This window comes from Lepus europaeus, chromosome 10 (genome assembly GCF_033115175.1).
Source record: "Lepus europaeus isolate LE1 chromosome 10, mLepTim1.pri, whole genome shotgun sequence".
In the NCBI taxonomy this organism is placed as follows: Eukaryota; Metazoa; Chordata; class Mammalia; order Lagomorpha; family Leporidae; genus Lepus; species Lepus europaeus.
This window is the reverse complement of record NC_084836.1, coordinates 24,244,372-24,261,387: the sequence shown is the minus strand read 5'-3', so window position 1 is coordinate 24,261,387 and position 17,016 is coordinate 24,244,372. Positions and strand designations below refer to the sequence as shown.

Sequence of the window (17,016 nt, the reverse complement as noted above, 5' to 3'; positions counted from 1 at the left end):
GTGAGTAGGGTAGGCGTATCTATGTTTCTAAATCTGTATCTATGAAATACATGAATCTTGTATACCTTAAATTCAATTTGAGATAATAAAAAAAAATTCTGAGCTCTATTGTTAGTCTGTCTCTTTAGAAGGGGTTAGGGCACAAGAGAGTCGTAGGGGGTTGTGGATGGAGAAGAAGTTCATATAGCCAGGTGAGAGTTAATGCAGATGAACAGATATACATAAATCTATTCTGTATTAAAAAAAGTACAGAGCAAGAAGTCAGGCAGCTAATTTCAATTCCAGACTCCCTAAGTGTTTATAGTCAATGAACTGTATAGGTCACAACTGGGCATGAGAAGTGTTTGATCGGCTTGCATATCGATCTCTGGTTGGCCAACAGTACATGTGGCCTTCCTTTGATTGATCAGTGTTAGGAACCATTTGTTTCCTTTGGAATGGCAAAGGTGGTTTTCACTCTGTCCAGGTCTGAGAGTAGCTTGGGTATACTTTGTTTGATCAGGGCCTGTGAGTTCCTGTAAAGCACTGAGATTAGGGGCTTACATTGAGATGTTCACCATTCTACATCTAGGGGCAATTTGAGTCTTTATGATTCAGGGTTCTCTTTGTGTCACTCCTGTAAATTACTGAATTCATCTTCACAGAGGAGCTGTAAGCCAAGGAGGAGATATAGGGGACTTTTTAAAATCTATAAGGCATTAGAGGCAGGTGCTCAGTTTGAGAAGCAGTATTAGGAAGATACAAACACATATTCATACTTCATTTTGGTGTCCAAGACCTTGGGGTTGTTTTTAAGAGTACTTATTTCTTTCCAGTCACAAATGCCAAGGTTTTCTAAAAAAATTTCCTTAAAGAGTGATTTTTGATGTAAAACGAATGTCTGTTTGATCATTTCTTTTTAATACAAGAAGGGACTGACAGTATAATGGAAACCCAATTCCAATTAGCTAATTAATTAAAACAGTACTGTTGGTCTTCTTAAGACCCTTCAGATTACACTTTGTATTTTCTGCATAGAGGGAGAGGACAGTGCATTAAATAGCATTACTAATTAATCTTCTTTTGATCCTCAAGTGTTTGTGTGTAATTGTCAAGGCTCATTAAATCACATTTGCAGTGGAGGATGAAGAGAAATGTTTTCTTTGTCCCTCACCCCCAACCAATCAGAAATTGCTTCTCCAAATGGAGGAGACCAACCATTTTCCCAGTACAACAGTTTGGCTGTAGCTCAGGCTCTCTGGCTGCTTCAGGTGCAGCTCTCCTGCATTCTTGGTTTCTACCTCCTAGAAGAGGTTGAAATAAGGAAATAAACAATGGCCACAGACCTTCCCAATGCCACCATTGCTTCAAACTCACCCCAAAAATGAAACTTTGCTTTTTTGTTTACATAAGCCATACAATTTCTCTGTTTTCTAAAGTAGATAACCCTATCATCTACTTTTTTTTTTAACTTTTATTTAATGAATATAAATTTCCAAAGTACAGCTTATGGGTTACAATGGCTTCCCCCCTCCCATAACTTCCCTCCTACCCGCAACCCTCCCCCCTCCCACTCCCTTTCCCCTTCCATTCACATAAAGATTCATTTTCAATTCTCTTTATATACAGAAGATCAGTTTAGTACATATTAGGTAAAGATTTCAACAGTTTGCCCATATAGCAACACAAAGTGAAAAAAACTACCATTGGAGTACTAATTATAGCATTAAATAACAATGTACAGCACATTAAAGACAGAGATACTACATAATAGTTTTTTTAAAAAAAATTAATTAATTTTCTATGCCATTTCCAATTTAACACCAGGTTGTTTTTTTCATTTCCAATTCTCTTTATATACAGAAGATCAATTCAGTATATAATTAGTGAAGACCTCATCAGTTTGTACCCACACAGAAACACAAAGTATAAAAATACTGTTTCAGTACTAGTTATAGCATCACTTCACATTAGACAACACATTAAGGACAGATCCCACATGGGGTGTAAGTACACAGTGACTCCTGTTGCTGACTTAACAATTTGACACTCCTGTTCATGACGTCAGTAATCTCCCTAGGCTCTAGTCATGAGTTGCCATGGCTATGGAAGCCTTTAGAGTTCGCTGACTTTAATCTTATTACGATAGGGTCATAGTCAAAGTGGAAGTTCTCTCCTCCCTTCGGAGAAAGGTACCTCCTTCTTTGATGGCCCCGTTCTTTCCACTGGGATCTCACTCACAGAGATCTTTCATTTAGGTCTTTTTTTTTTTCCCATGGTATCTTGGCTTTCCATGCCTACTATACTCTCATGGGCTCTTCAGCCAGATCCGAATGCCTTGAGGGTTGATTCTGAGGCCAGAGTGTTGCTTAGGACATCTGCCATTCTACGAGTCTGCTGTGTATCCCGCTTCCCATGTTGGATCTTTCTCTCCCTTTTTGATTCTATCAGTTAGTATTAGCAGACACTTGTCTTGTTTGTGTGATCCCTTTGACTCTTAGACCTATCAGAGCCATCAATTGTGAGCTGAAATTGATCACTTGGACTAGTGCGATGGCATTGGTACATGCCATCTTGATGGGATTGTGTTTGAATCCCCTGGCACATTTCTAACTCCACCATTTGCGGCAAGTCAGATTGAGCATCTTCCAAATTGTACATCTCCTCCCTCTCTTTTTCCACTCTTAAATTTAACAGGGATCACTTTTCAGTTAAAATTTAAACACCTAAGAATAATTGTGTGTTAATTACAGAGTACAACCACTAGCACTAGAACAACAACAACAACAACACATACTAAAAAGGATAAAGTATTACATTGTACATCTAAAGTCAGGACAAGAGCTGATCAGTTCATTGTTTCTTATCATCTACTTTTTATGTTAATTAAACAAGTATTTATTAAAAATCTGTTATGTCCGTGCCGCTTCTCTGATTCTCTGATGCTTTCATTCAGATAAATCAAGCAGTCTTTTGTGGGAAATGGGGTCCCCAGCTGTATTTATTCCAAGTTTTTTGTCTCCACGTAAGAGAAAAATTCAAAACAGACATAGATAAAGTGCAGAAATGGGAGCAGTATTAATAAAGGAGATTAAAGAGATAGTATAGATTCCGAAGTGAATGTGAACAGCCTCATGAGAAGAGCTGCATGCCATGAGGAAAACTGGAGGCACACCAATATCCTCCTTTATTGGTTAGCTGGTAGTTCCCTAATTGAATATACAACAGGGTGGAGTTTGGGTGAGGTTCAGGGTATGTGTGATGATCTCTGGGAAAGATTCACGGTATTACCATGGTGTGTTCTTCATGGTGGAGGAGGCTCAGGTGCATCAGGGGAAGGTGGGTGTGCTGAATTGAAATGTAAAGAGGTGGAGATTTTTACTAATGCACAGCTAAGGTGCAAAGGCTGCCGAAAGCCTCTTAGCTCCTTTGTGCCTCACTAACTCCCTGTTTAGCCCATACTGAATCAGTTACACAGAAAACCTCCAAGGTCTCATGGACCTTATATTTTACTGGATAGGTCTAGTAATAAATATGATATATAAATATACATTATAAGCAAGTAAATTATATAGTATGTTAGAAGGAAAACTAGGCCATGAGAAAAAATAAACCCAACAGTGCATAAAGGGGTTTGGAAGCATGGGTCCAGTGGGGATTTGTAATTTTTTTTTAAAGATTTACTTACTTGTTTGAGAGGCAGAGTTACAGAGAGGGAGAGACAGAGCGAGATATTGCATCTGCTGGTTCACTCCCCAGATGGCCACAATGACCAGAGCTGTGCCAATCCAAAGCCAGGAGCCAGGAGCTTCTTCCAGATAACCCAGTGGGTGCAGGAGCCCAAGTGCCTGGGCCATTTTCCACTGCCTTCCTGGGCCACAACAGGGAGCTGGATTGGAAGTAGAGCAGCTGGGACTCGAACTGGCATACATGTGGGATGCCTGTGCTGTAGGCAGAGGCCAAACCCACTACACCACAGCACAGAGCCCAAAGGGAGAAGATTGTAATTTAAATGGGGTGATCAGATTAATCTTCACTGAGGTCACTTCTCTGAACAGATGTGTAATAGGTAAAGGTGCAAGTTGTTTGAAATCTGGAGAGAAAATCTAAAAAGAGGGACAGCAGTTGCAAACACTCGGAAGCAAGATTGCCTAGCTTGGTGAGGGATGCCTTAGCCAGTGAGGCTAGAGCTAAGTGATGAGAGAGCAGTAGGAGATAAAGTAAGAGAGGTCAAATTCAGAAGAGCCTTTGAGCTCCATTATAACATCAGCTCTTATCTGAGCAAAATGGAAAGCTGTTGGAGAGTTTTGAGTAGTTTGGCCTGATCTACTTATGTTTTTAAAGAAATCACTGTATCAGTGTAGCTGATCTGTGTGCCAGGTGCTATTCTGGAGGTGTCAATCCAACACATCAGTCAATCAACAATGTAACAAAATTCTCAGTCCATATAGTGTATGTGTGTGTGTTTGTGTGTGTGTGTGTCTAGGGGGTTTTGATGGTGCAGCGCAAGACTTGGAATGTAATTTTGGACATGTGGACATGTTGAGATGACTGTTAGACATCTGAGTGGAGTCAGAAGTTGATTCTATTGATCTTGAGTTAAGCAGAGTGGTTGAGATAGGAAAATCTTGTGGTTCCATCAGCCTCTGGGTGGAATTCAAACCATGAGCCTGATTAAAATCATCTAAAGGGAAGGAAGTAAAGAGAAGGAATATTGAGTCCTGGTACATTCCAGTATTGAAAGGACAGGAGAAGAGGAGAAATCAACAAAACAGACTGAAACGGGGTGGCTGGTAGGATAAGGAGGAAACCACAGGAATGTGGTGGTTTGAAAGCCCAGAGAAGAAAGCATTTTCAGAAGGGGAAGGTGATCAGCAGTGTCAGATTTGCTGATATTCTAGTACCGTAATTCATTGGTTTTAAACATGAATTTTTTTTTCACATTTAACATTTCTGAAATCATTATGCATTTTACAATTGATAGTAAATGACAGCTTAAGTGGCATGTAACATGGAAGTAACATGGCATATGAGGAGTAAGAATTGACCATTGACCATTGGATTTAGCTAAGTGTTGGCCACTGGTTACCTTGACCAAAGAGTTTAGATATAGGAATGGAATAGATTTAGAAGTTAATGAAAAGCGAGAGATCTGATTATTGACAACTCTTTAGAGTGTTTCTGTAAAGGGGAACAGAAAATTTGGGTAGTAGTTAGAAAGCAAATTGGGGTAAAGAGTTTTGGCTTTTTTAAGATGGAAGAAGTGAGATCATGGCTGTGTGCTGATAGGAAAATCTCTGTAGGGAGGAGTTTGAGATGTAGGAGTAAGTAATTCAGTAAGTAAGTAAGCTAATGTGGTCAGGATTGATGGCCTAAGTGGTACCACTAGCCTTAGGGAGTATGAAGAAAGGCAGAGGTGTATGTGTGGGAGGGTGGCAGGAGGACAGGGGGTAAAGATGGTCCCATAGTTGAAGTAAATGGAGCAGAGGGGCCTATGGATGCTCTACTGTGCTTCAGTTTTCTCAGGAGTGAGGAATGTTTTTAGGTGAGGAGGGGCATAGAGAAGGGGGGCATGAATTTAAAAGAGAGAAGGATATGAAGTGGTTTTGCTTATGAGAGAAAAAGAGTGAGTGGATTGGCAATGCATAGGATGATTACCAGGCAGCATTGAGGTTTTGGTTGGGTACTTAAAGTTGGGTGCTTATATGGTTGTGTGATTTTCTCTGGCCCTCTTCAACTGTAGACCCTAAGAAGGCTTGGAGTTGAATGTCAGATCAGAGTTGGAGTTGTCATTTGGCCAAGGAAGTGTGTATGCATGGGAGAGGGACCAGGTTGTTGAAGGTGTATGCAAGGAAGGGTTCTAGTGCATGATCTTGGACAGTAAACTGGGTAGGGGGATTACTTGTCCATCCATTCTTTCCCTGAGTACATCTTAGTAGCTCTAGTTTACTCACGCAGAAGCACCAGCCTATGTGTAGGCCGATGAGCTTTCACAGTTTCTGTTTTGGTAGGGTAGCCTTTTCCTCACTGTGAACATCATGTTCACTCTGGTTATGTGACAAGGATAGCCACATGTGGTGCAGGTCAGAAATTGGTAGGAGTGACAGAAGCATTGTTGAACAGCTTGTATGGTTCTGACAAGTACATGTCTGTCTTAATAAGCCTGCCATTTATGGAACCCCACATCTATTCCTGTATTCCTTCCTCCAACACTAAATGGGGAGTTTAAGACAATGCAATATAACCTATAACACAATATAATGTCTGAAAAAATATTTTACTAATTTGCTTTTTTCCCTTTTAAAAAAATTTTAGGCACTTGAAGAATTAATAAATAAAGGCTTCCCTGTAATTCTGGTTTCAGTTGGCCAACAACATCTCTTAAATAAGTTTTATTTTGTTAAGGCATACTTTTTTATAAGTGTGGCTGCAACAATAAATTGTATCCCAGAAACTTCAGTGAAGGTGCTATACCGTGGACTTACTGCCGAGAAGAGCAAAGTAAATCTCCCAAACTCAAAAGGTACTTGTTTCCTTTTTTTTGTTGTTTTCCTTTTTCCTCCATTTTCCAACTCCTCCCCTTTCAAACTCCACTAGTACTTATGAATGATCTAATATATATTCTCCCATATTTTTTCCTAAGCTTATATAATGACACAGATATGTACTCATGTCTGGGCACATGCATGTACATATCCCCCCATATTCTTCCACCAGTGGGTATGGTATGGATGAAGGACACTATACCCTGCTTCTCAGTTGCTCTTACCAAGAGCTCAGTCTATTCCTGAAAGCAGTATGAGAAGTTCTTCCCCTTCTAGGAAGATAGCCCTTCAACCGGGAGCTTGAGCAAGACAAGTCTATCTTGGCTGCACCCATCTGGAGTGGTGTTTCTGCCTCACTGAGCTGGCAGGGGAAGGGGAAGTAATTATCTTCTTCCACACATGACAGACTTGTGCTGTTCCTACCAAATTTTAGTAGTTTTGATTGACTAGATTTTTTTTTTTTTTTTACAGGCAGAGTGGACAGTCAGAGAGAGAGACAGAGAGAAAGGTCTTCCTTTGCCGTTGGTTCACCCTCCAGTGGCCGCCGTGGCCAGCGCACTGTGGCTGGCACACCACGCTGTTCCGAAGCCAGGAGCCAGGTGCTTCTCCTGGTCTCCCATGGGGTGCAGGGCCCAAGCACTTGGGCCATCCTCCACTGCCCTCCCGGGCCACAGCAGAGAGCTGGCCTGGAAGAGGGGCAACCGGGACAGAATCTGACGCCCCAACCACGTCTAGAACCGGGTGTGCCAGCGCTGCAGGCGGAGGATTAGCCTATTGAGCCACGGCACTGGCCGATTGATTAGATTTTTAATAATTTGTTGTGTAAATAATTTTCACCAGTTCCTCCATGGAGTCATTTTTAGAACTCCTCATGTTGTCATGCCAGAGGTTGATTCCCAAGAATAATATGTTCTTAAGAATTATCTATATTTATGTCCATAATCATAATTTCTTAATTTTCACTGCCACAGAATATTACATTTTACAATTACTTATTGTACTAATAATCATTCAAGATGTTTTCCAGTATTTTAACTAAGAAAAAATTACTAGAAGCATACTTGTACATGTCTCCAAGTGCTTATGTGTTACAGTTTCTGCATATCTAGGAATGGAATTGGTATGTCATATTTGACTCAAAATGTAAGGCTAATTAGTATTTTTACCATTTAAGGTCACTTTGTCTTGATCATCTCCTTATTCTTAAAATATTTAATTGATTCAGGTTTTAGTTTTTATCTTTTTTAACCTATTTAAACAGTTTATACTTTTTATTTTATATTTGATATTTGTTTCTATTTACCCACACATTTATTATTTCCTTTTAAAAATTTGTATTAATATAAAGAGAACAGGTTTCATGTATTCCATAAATATAATTCTAAGAAGAATAACCATACTTCCCTCCCTTCTTCCCTCTCTCAATTTTTGCTTATCCTTACTGATTACATTTCAGACCTACTGTAGACATTTTCCATAAGATTATATCCTTTGGAAGTTTATATGAATAGACAGTTGTATCATTACCATTCATTTTAAAAAATTCCATCCTTTCCCAGCTGAAATAAGAATTTCATTGAGTAATAAATTCTCACATATTCTAGGATGTGATTCTTGGTTCTCTATTCTGGACCAGATTTCCCTGGCTTCCTTTGTCATTAAAATAGTTAATTTAGAAATACTGTCTTGAAACATATTATTCTGACAGCAAGAAGACAATAAATCAAATGAATAATTGCATTATGGGTTACCTGGTAACAAGTGTTTTAGACAGCATAAAAAAGTTAGAGAATATAGGAGTGGATTATAATTTAAAATATTGTTGAAAAGAAAAAGCCTTCCTAATAGGATGAAATTTGGACAAAAGTTTAAAAAAGGAGAGTGGATGTTACCACAAGCTCTGTCCCTGTTCATGGTGCCAAATCAAAATAACACGGAAAAATTTGACAGTATAGGAAAAAGAAAGTTTAATCCATTGATAGATGTGAAGAGAACTACCATCCCCCAAAATCAGGGTACTTTGGGGTTTTTAAGATGAGTACAAGGAAGGGGGATGCAGGAATAAGAACAAAGGATAGGGTCAGCTGCATATTAGCCTCTGGCCAGATGATAGGGGCTGGTTGGAAGTCACAGTGGTTATTTGGTCTGGCTCCATAGTCAGCTTGTGTTCAAGTTCTTGATTAGTCAGCAATGCACTAGTCTTCAAGGAATTTTTTGGGGGGTTCAGTCAGTCTAGAGGGTATAGGCAGGTGGTAGTTACTTTCTATTCAAGATCTGGAATTCCCCTACCTAGATCTCCTGGGATTCTCTTACCCGAAATCCTTTGAGACAATGTTGGCCATCCCATCACCTTAGGATGTGACTTAAGCTGAGGGAGGGAGGCTAGAAGACTGAGGCCTGACAGTATCCAGCATTCAAAGCACTGCTTCAGGGAGAAGACTTACTGGTTAAAATTCGCCCTGTGCTGCTTGACTCTGGACAGTCAACTTACCCAGAGAGAAGAGGAAACAGGGTTATTGAAGGGACCACTTGAGGGAAGAGCATACTCTTTGGTCTCAAATATGCTCTCCCCAATTTGCAAATTAGGCAGAGAACTTATAATGGAAAATGGGAAGTTGGGGCAGGTAGTCAAACAGACTCTAGGGTCTGAGCTGAGGCCACTTAAGTAGAAGCTTCTTTGATATCAAATATGACTGTTGTTTGGCTGGTGGAGGTGAGTCCCTCCCTTATTCGAGGTCTGCTTTTCTAGTCCTCTCCCTGCAGTCAGCTTCAGAAGATTTTAGATCTCCATCTGCTTAAATAAACATTCTGAGCACAAGCACAAAGTTGGAATGGGAAAAGAAAAATGGAGGATATATTCAGTATGGTTATAAGATTTTGTGAATTTGTGATAAAAGAGCATTCCAGATAAAGGGAACAGCAAATGCAAATAAACTCTGAGATAGGGCTGTATCTCCCCTGCTTGAGGAACAGCTAGAGCCCATTGTGACTGGAGCAAAATGAATGAAAGTGAAAGTTGTAGGAGATTAAGTCAGATAATGGACTGATTGTGGAAGGCTTTGAAGGTCAAGGTAGAGAATTTGACTTTATTCTGCTTTAATTGGAAAACCACTGGAAAGTTTCAAGAAAGATAACTGTAAGTTTTTAAAGCATAACTCTGGCTTCTATATTGAGATTAGGCTAAACCATGGAGTTATGAGAAGTACAAAGGAGAATAAGTATAATAACATAATCTTATTTCTTTTTGGAAGGCTATTAAATAATTTAAGTATTAGCTTATAATGACCTCCACAGTAGTAGATCAGTGAGGATGATAAGAAGTAGCTAGATTCTGGGTATATCTTGAAAGTAGATTCAGAAAGATTTGGAAGAGGAAGACCAAGAGTTCACTTTTGGACATGTTAAGTTTGAGCTTCCACTTACACATCTGAGTGAAAGAAAAGAATAATTGGTTTGATGTATGATTCTGGATTTTAGGAGAGAAGTTCATTTTGGACAAATGTTTCCAAATTGTTATCCCTAGGTGGTATTTTAAATGTCTAAGAACACGAATGAATTCCAGGGGAGTGAGTGTGGGCCAAGAAGAGAAGAAACAAGTAAATGTTTGGGATCACCACTAGGAAAAGGTCAAATAAATGAGGAAGAATCTGCTAAGGAGGCTGAAAAGGGATGAGTGAGCCAGTTGTTGACAGACTGGTCAGTTGATTCAATTGAGTCAGTAGATGAAGTAGGGTGGAGGTTGGACTTATCAAAAAGTGTTTCATTGGAGAATATAGAAGATACATGTTATTGAATCAGCACTTACTTGGATGGGAACAAGGCAGAACGGGCAAAGAAGACTTGGAGTGAATGGATATAATCCCTGAGGTGTTTTGCCATGAAGTGAGGAAATCAAGCAGGAGGCTGCTAAAGGCCACAGAAGAAGTTTTTTTAGAACTGAAGAAGTAGCTGTCTCCCTGTTGCTGGGGGCGATTCAGTGGAAGTGTGGAGAAAATGATGGTGCAGGCGTAGTGGGGGGATATCTAACATGATGACCCTGAGTAGGCAAGATGGGGTAAGAAGTAGTGCAGAAGTGGAGGGTTTGGCCCTACATGGGGCATGAAGTTCATCCATATGACAAATTGAAATGTCAAGGATATGTAGCATTGGTTCACTTGCCAATGAATGAACAGATGTGAGAATTTGTGTAAGTCATTTGCTAATGTCTTCTGTCTTCATTGGAATGGAAGACAAGACTATCAACTGAGAGTGCGAATGAGGGAGGAAGTGTTGGAAATTTAAGGGGAAGAAGAGATGGATGAAGTAGCCACCTGGGAGTATAGATGGACAGATGGACTAGGGAATTGAAGCAGGACTGCAGGACAGCTCTGAGGGCATTTTTGGCTTCCTGGTGTGAATTTAAAGTGAGAAAAGTTGGCATGGTTCTTTCCCCAGCCACATTAAAATTCAAGGATATAAATGTGGGTTAGGCAGAGAGTTAGATTTAGTGGTGCTTGGTGTTTCACCGAGCAGGTGTTACAAAGGAGAGGTAGAGAGGGTATTGATGATGTTGGCAAGGGAGTGATTATAATGATGGAGTAAGTACTAAAGCTAGATAAGGAGGAGTAGAAGGATGGCAGGGCAAAGTAACAGTGAAAACCTGGTGGGTGCCTCTGGATGGCTTTCCTGTCCAGCTCTTTGACAGGAACACTCATGGCGGACCCATGCAAATTTATCAAACTTAGATCCATGCTGTTTTGTGGTTCAAACTCTACCTTGAATCTCTGATGTTTCTAATACTCAATCCAGAATTCTTCCATAACCCATATCCAGGCACTTACTTTCTCTGTTTTCTCTCTCTTTCTCACTTTTTCCTACTGGCCCTGTCCAAAAGCCCAAGTTCATCCTCAGCTGATGCCTAAATATAGAGAGCTTCCTGATTCAGGAGACTGGCTGGGTAGGTTGGGGTTGCAAAAGGAGACAAAGTTAGGGGCATTCAGTTCCATGTTGTTCTACATTCTCCTTCCCATCTGACAAACTTAATTTCTTTAGATGTGCATTTTTTTGCAGTATTTTCTAGTCAAATGATTTGTGGTTATTTTCTTTCTCCTGTAGTCTACAAGCCAGGTTGACTAAAGCAGGAAAAGACCATGACCTCAATTCTTTGACTTTTCCCTGCTTCAGATGGAATAAGGCAGGTGTCAGACTCTAGGTGTGACTATGAAATAGATATTCAGCATTGTGGAATTTGCTATTTCAGATGGTTTCGTCTCTGCTGGTAGAATGAGAAGCTTGTGCATATCAGCAGCCCTGATGTAAGATCTTATTGAAATCTGCATGACTAAGCATACTTTGAGCAGCTGATAACCTGCACAACACTGTTAGTTATGGAAAAGGTCCTCGCAGAATTTTCTGGTTTAAGAATCAACCTCAATCCTCTAATATGGTATTGGGGGACTATTTGATATAGGAATCTATTTCTGGCCGGCACCACGCCTCAATAGGCTAATCCTCTGCCTGCAGCACTGGCACACCGGGTTCTACTCCCAGTCGGGGCGCCGGATTCTGACCCAGTTGCCCCTCTTCCAGGTCAGCTCTCTGCTATGGCCAGGGAATGCAGTGGAGGATGGCCCAAGTGCTTGGGCCCTGTACCCCATGGGAGACCAGGAGAAGCACCTGGCTCCTGGCTTCGAATCAGTGCGGTGCTCTGGCTGCGGTGGCCATTGAAGGGTGAACCAATGGCAAAGGAAGACCTTTCTCTCTGTCTCTCTCTGTCTCTCTCTCACTGTCCACTCTGCCTGTCAAAAAAAAAAAAAAAAAAGTCTATTTCTAATGATCATCATGGTTGCTGTTTGTTAATAAGTTAATTGGTAGTTTCTTCATGGGTGATGGGTTTTAAAAATTACAATTAATGTTTAAACAATTATCCTTTGTCCTTTCAAAATGTTGTTTGTGTCTTTACAGAGTTATCCTCAAGGGAGGATGGAGGCTCATCTTGTCAACTTATGAAAATTAAAGATGAATTGACTCTTAGCACACTAAAGGTAAGTATGGATTTTTTTCAAATCCCAGTGACCAAAATGTACTAAGCTTTGGCAGGCCCACTGCCGGGATTATGCTTGTTCTAGCGAGATCAAGTAGCTGTTTTTGTTTGTTTCCTCAACATGGATTGAGGCTACAAATGGAGTCTACTCCCCATGAGAAAAGTAGATACCCAGGCTCAGGTTCTGCTTTTGAAACCCAATTTAGTAGCTACCAAAATGATGTTTATTGTTTGATGGGATTTGAGCATTCCATGCCCTGTTTCTCACTTCCTAATAATAACAATGATGACAACAGCGACAACAGCAGTTACCATTTATTCAGTGGCTTACTACATGACAGGCATTTTTCATGGTTATTTAGTTTTCACAACTCTATGGTATAGATATTATTCATTTTTTAATTATGCCATGTTGAATTATGAGAAAATCAAGGCTTACTCAGTATATGCAATTCACTAACATCATGCAAGTAGTAAAATAACAATCTGGGAGTAAGAGCTATGTCTTTTTGGTTCAGATATCTGTGTTCTTTCTTTCTTTATTTATTTTTTGACAGGCAGAGTTAGACAGTGAGAAAGACAGAGAGAAAGGTCTTCCTTCCGTTGGTTCACCCCCAAAATGGCCACTATGGCCGACGTGCCGCGCCAATCCAAAGCCAGGTGCTTCCTCCCGGTCTCCCATGCGGGTACAGGGCCCAAGCATTTGGGCCATCCTCCACTGCCTTCCTGGGCCACAGCAGAGAGCTGGACTGGAAGAGGAGCAACCAGGATAGAACTGGTGCCCCAACTGGGACTAGACCCCAGAGTATCGGCGCCACAGGTGGAGGATTAGCCTAGTGAGCCGTGGCACCGGCCCAGATATCTGTGTTCTTAACCCTAGTGCTAAATTGTCCTACTACAGTCATGTGTCATTTAGTGACAGGGACACACTCTGAGAAATGCATCATTAGGAGACTTCATCCTCATGTAAGCAGAGCACACTTACACAAAGTCAGATGTTTATGACATCATCTGGCAATATAATCTTATGGGTCCACCATCGTATATGTGGGCGGTAGTTGATGGAAACATTCTTATGTGGCTCATTATGGTATTTATATAATATTTACTTCTCTGTACAAGTTTTTTACAAACCTGTTGCTCAAGTGATTGGTTGGTTCTTTCATCTTCTGCCATGATAGGTTGCTATTTACTATTGATTAGCTACTGTAAAAGTCTCATTATCTTCATGTTAATAGTTAGGTGACCATTGTTTTCTTGAAATACAGTGGGTCCTCATTATTCATGGCTTTTGTTTGTTAATTTGCCTACCCACTAAAATTTATTTATAAGCTCAAAGTCAATACTCTTGACTTTTTTTTTGATCATCTGTAGATTCAAGCATAGGAAAATTAGAGTTGCCCAACATGTGTATTATAAAAGCAACACTCTGACTTTTTGTTTCAGGTTTTGTATGCAAGTGCCCATTTCATGGCTGTTTAGTAGAAGTTGAGTATCCCTTATATAAAATGTTTGGGACCAGAAGTGTTTCAGATTTTGAAGTTTTTTGGATTTGAGAATATTTACATAGACTGTACTGGTTGAATCCTTAATCTAAAAATCTGAAACCTGAAATCTGAAATCCTCTGAATTCTTCAATGGAGAGCATTTTGCATTCCAGGCTTTCAAATTAGGGATGCTCATCCGGGACTGTAACTTCCATATTTTGGTATATTTTTGTTGTGATTTCATTATTTTAAATGTCCCCAAGCAGAGTGTTGACAAGCTGTGATGTGCCTTATGGAGAAAATGTGTATGTCAGATATGCTTTCTTCAGGCATGAGTTATAGTGCTGCTGGCTGTGTGTATAAGGTTAATGAATCAGTCTTACATAATGTGTCCTTAAATATAACCACACATTGAATAAGGTAAGATGTTGATCAGTTGATGAAAATATTGTGACTGGAGGTTTGCAGGAACCTATGTCTGTATTTCTCCTAGAAGCAGCAGCTCAGTATTCACTTATCAGTGTTTGTGGCAAATGTTGTAGAACTCAACGACTACAAGTAAAGAGCACTGGATATCTACACCATAAAGGACGCCTTCTGTGTGCACATGCTTACCCTGGCTATTGCTTTCCATTTCATTTTCTGTTGCTGAATTTCTTTGATGATTAGGGCAGAATTCTTTTCTGGTCTCCCATTCATTGTGACTTTTCAGTACATGAACAAATTTGATAAATAAGCCTGAGACATTATTTGTATTGTTTCTGAACTTGCATGATTGTGTGGGATTTTTTTTCTTTAGGCAATTCTGCTGAATGAAGCTGAAGACAGGCTCAATTTGCTGGTGTCAGAAATGGAGCAAGCAGGCCGCAAGAACCTCTCCCAGTGTTCAGCCGGGGAACTGGAGGTCGTGGTGGCAGCCAGGCTCCAGCTGGCTGCAGCTGCCCTCCAGAAACACCGAGCAGCATACAGGTGAGCCTCTTCTGCCCAGGATAGGTGTACATGAAAGGAGAGTTTCTGCCTGGTTATATGTATTTGTTAAACACATATCATAAAATGTTGTGCAAGTTTTAGAAATGCCTATCTGTGTAGAGTGTATTTGCTTTTTATCATTCGGGATTTTTGTACATTATAACATGTAAAACTACAACTCTTTGCAAAGTAATTACTCTATTAAGGCCCATTGTTAGGATGCTTAATGTTGTATATGGAATGAATAAATTAACAGTGCTTTGATATCCCTATTAATTTATTTTTAAAAAGACTAAGCCTAAATTCCATATGACTTTTTTTGAAAAAAGATTTATTTATTTGAAAAAATTACAGAGAGGCAGAAGCAGAGAGAGAGAAAGGGAGAGAGAGAGAGGGAAGAGAGGAGAGAGAAAGGGAGAGAGAGAGAAAGAAAGAGAGAGAGAGATCTCTCTTCCACCCACTGGTTTACTCTCCAAGTGGCCACAATGCTCAGGGATGAACCAGGCCAAAGCCCATGTAGGTCCAGGGGCCCAAGTACCTGGGCCATCTTCTGCTGCTTTACCAGACACATTAGCAGGGAGCTAGATCAGACATAGAATAGCCATGGGGCTGGCACTGTGGCACAGCAGGTTAAAGCCCTGTCCTGAAGTGCCACCATCCCATATGGTGCTTGTTCTAGTCCCAGCTGCTCCTCTTCTGATCCAGCTCTCTTTTATGAACTGGGAAAGCAGTAGAAGATGGCCCAAGTCCTTGGACCCCTGCACCTGTGTGGGAGACCAGGAAGAAGCTCCTGGTTTCTGCCTTCAGTATCGGTGCAGCTCCAGCCATTGTGGCCATCTGGGGAGTGAACCAGCAGATGGAAGACCTCTCTCTGTACTCTTTCAAATAAATAAAACAATTCTTTTAAAAAAAAAGAACAGCCAGAACTTGAATGGTGCCCATATGGAATGCTGCTAGTCAGTGACTTTACCCACTACCCCACAGTGCTGGCCTCTCCATATAGCTTTTTAAAAAATATTTATTTTATTTATTTAAAAGGCAGAGTGACACAGAGAAAGGGAAAGACAGAGAGAAAGATATTTTATTTCTTCTATTTCACTCCTCAAATGGCTGCTTCAGTCAGAGCTGGACCAGGCTGAAGTCAGAAGCCAGGAACTTCATCAGGGTTTCCCCATGAGGTGTCAGGGGCCCAATACTTGGGCCATCTTTCACTGCTTTTCCAAGTTAATTAGCAGAGAACTGGGTCAGAAGTAGAACAGCCGAGACTCAGGCCAGCACTCCAATATGGGATGCTGGCGTTGCAGGCAGTGGCTTAACCCACTAAGCCACAATGCCAACCCTTTCTTATAGTTTTTGGCTAATATAACCTATGGAGTATTTTATCCCCTTAAACACAGAATGCAAATATTAAAGACAAACTCTATTATGAGAAAGTGACAGCTCATGAACTATTTTGTGCTGAACTACTTAAGAAACTTTTTTAGGTAGCTGATTAAATGTGCAGCAGTTGTTAGAATGAGATTTTTCAGTTAATTTGTTCATTGATGTATTTATTTACTCAACCAGTATCTGTTAACCACCTCACTGCCAGGCTCTGATCTAGGCACTGATGATACAAAAACAAATAGAATATAGTTCTTGTATCCATATGCTCATAGATGTATAAATAATTGAGTAGCAGAGAATAAACTATATGGTGATTTTTTTCTTGTTTAATAATATGAAAATAATTTCAAGAGTTTCTCATATCATTTTTAATAAGCACTTCTATCATGAGGTCCTCTGACATGTTCATAATGATTGGTTTAGTAATGCACAATATTCTGTTACCATTCAAGAATTCATTCAAACAATAATTTTGAACACACACAATATGCTACACACTGTTCTAAGCTCTTGAAACGTATCACTGTACCAGTACTTAAGTATGCAATGTCAATAAAATCTATAACAATACAGGCAAAAATTTTGCCCACAAAATCGTATTTGTGTTCTAATAAATAATAAATGGGCT

The 17,016-nt window shown here is 40.2% G+C and overlaps 1 protein-coding gene across 1 annotated transcript in view; it reads left to right on the top strand.

The window, feature by feature from the left end:
- The window catches only part of CFAP54 (cilia and flagella associated protein 54), a 360,163-nt gene that overhangs the window by 205,112 nt on the left and 138,035 nt on the right, over positions 1-17,016 (top strand). Inside the window, exons 49-51 of the mRNA XM_062202023.1 lie at positions 6,295-6,502; positions 12,468-12,547; positions 14,833-15,002. Coding sequence (XP_062058007.1) covers positions 6,295-6,502; positions 12,468-12,547; positions 14,833-15,002 — 458 coding nt within the window. The remainder of the gene's footprint in view (positions 1-6,294; positions 6,503-12,467; positions 12,548-14,832; positions 15,003-17,016) is intronic.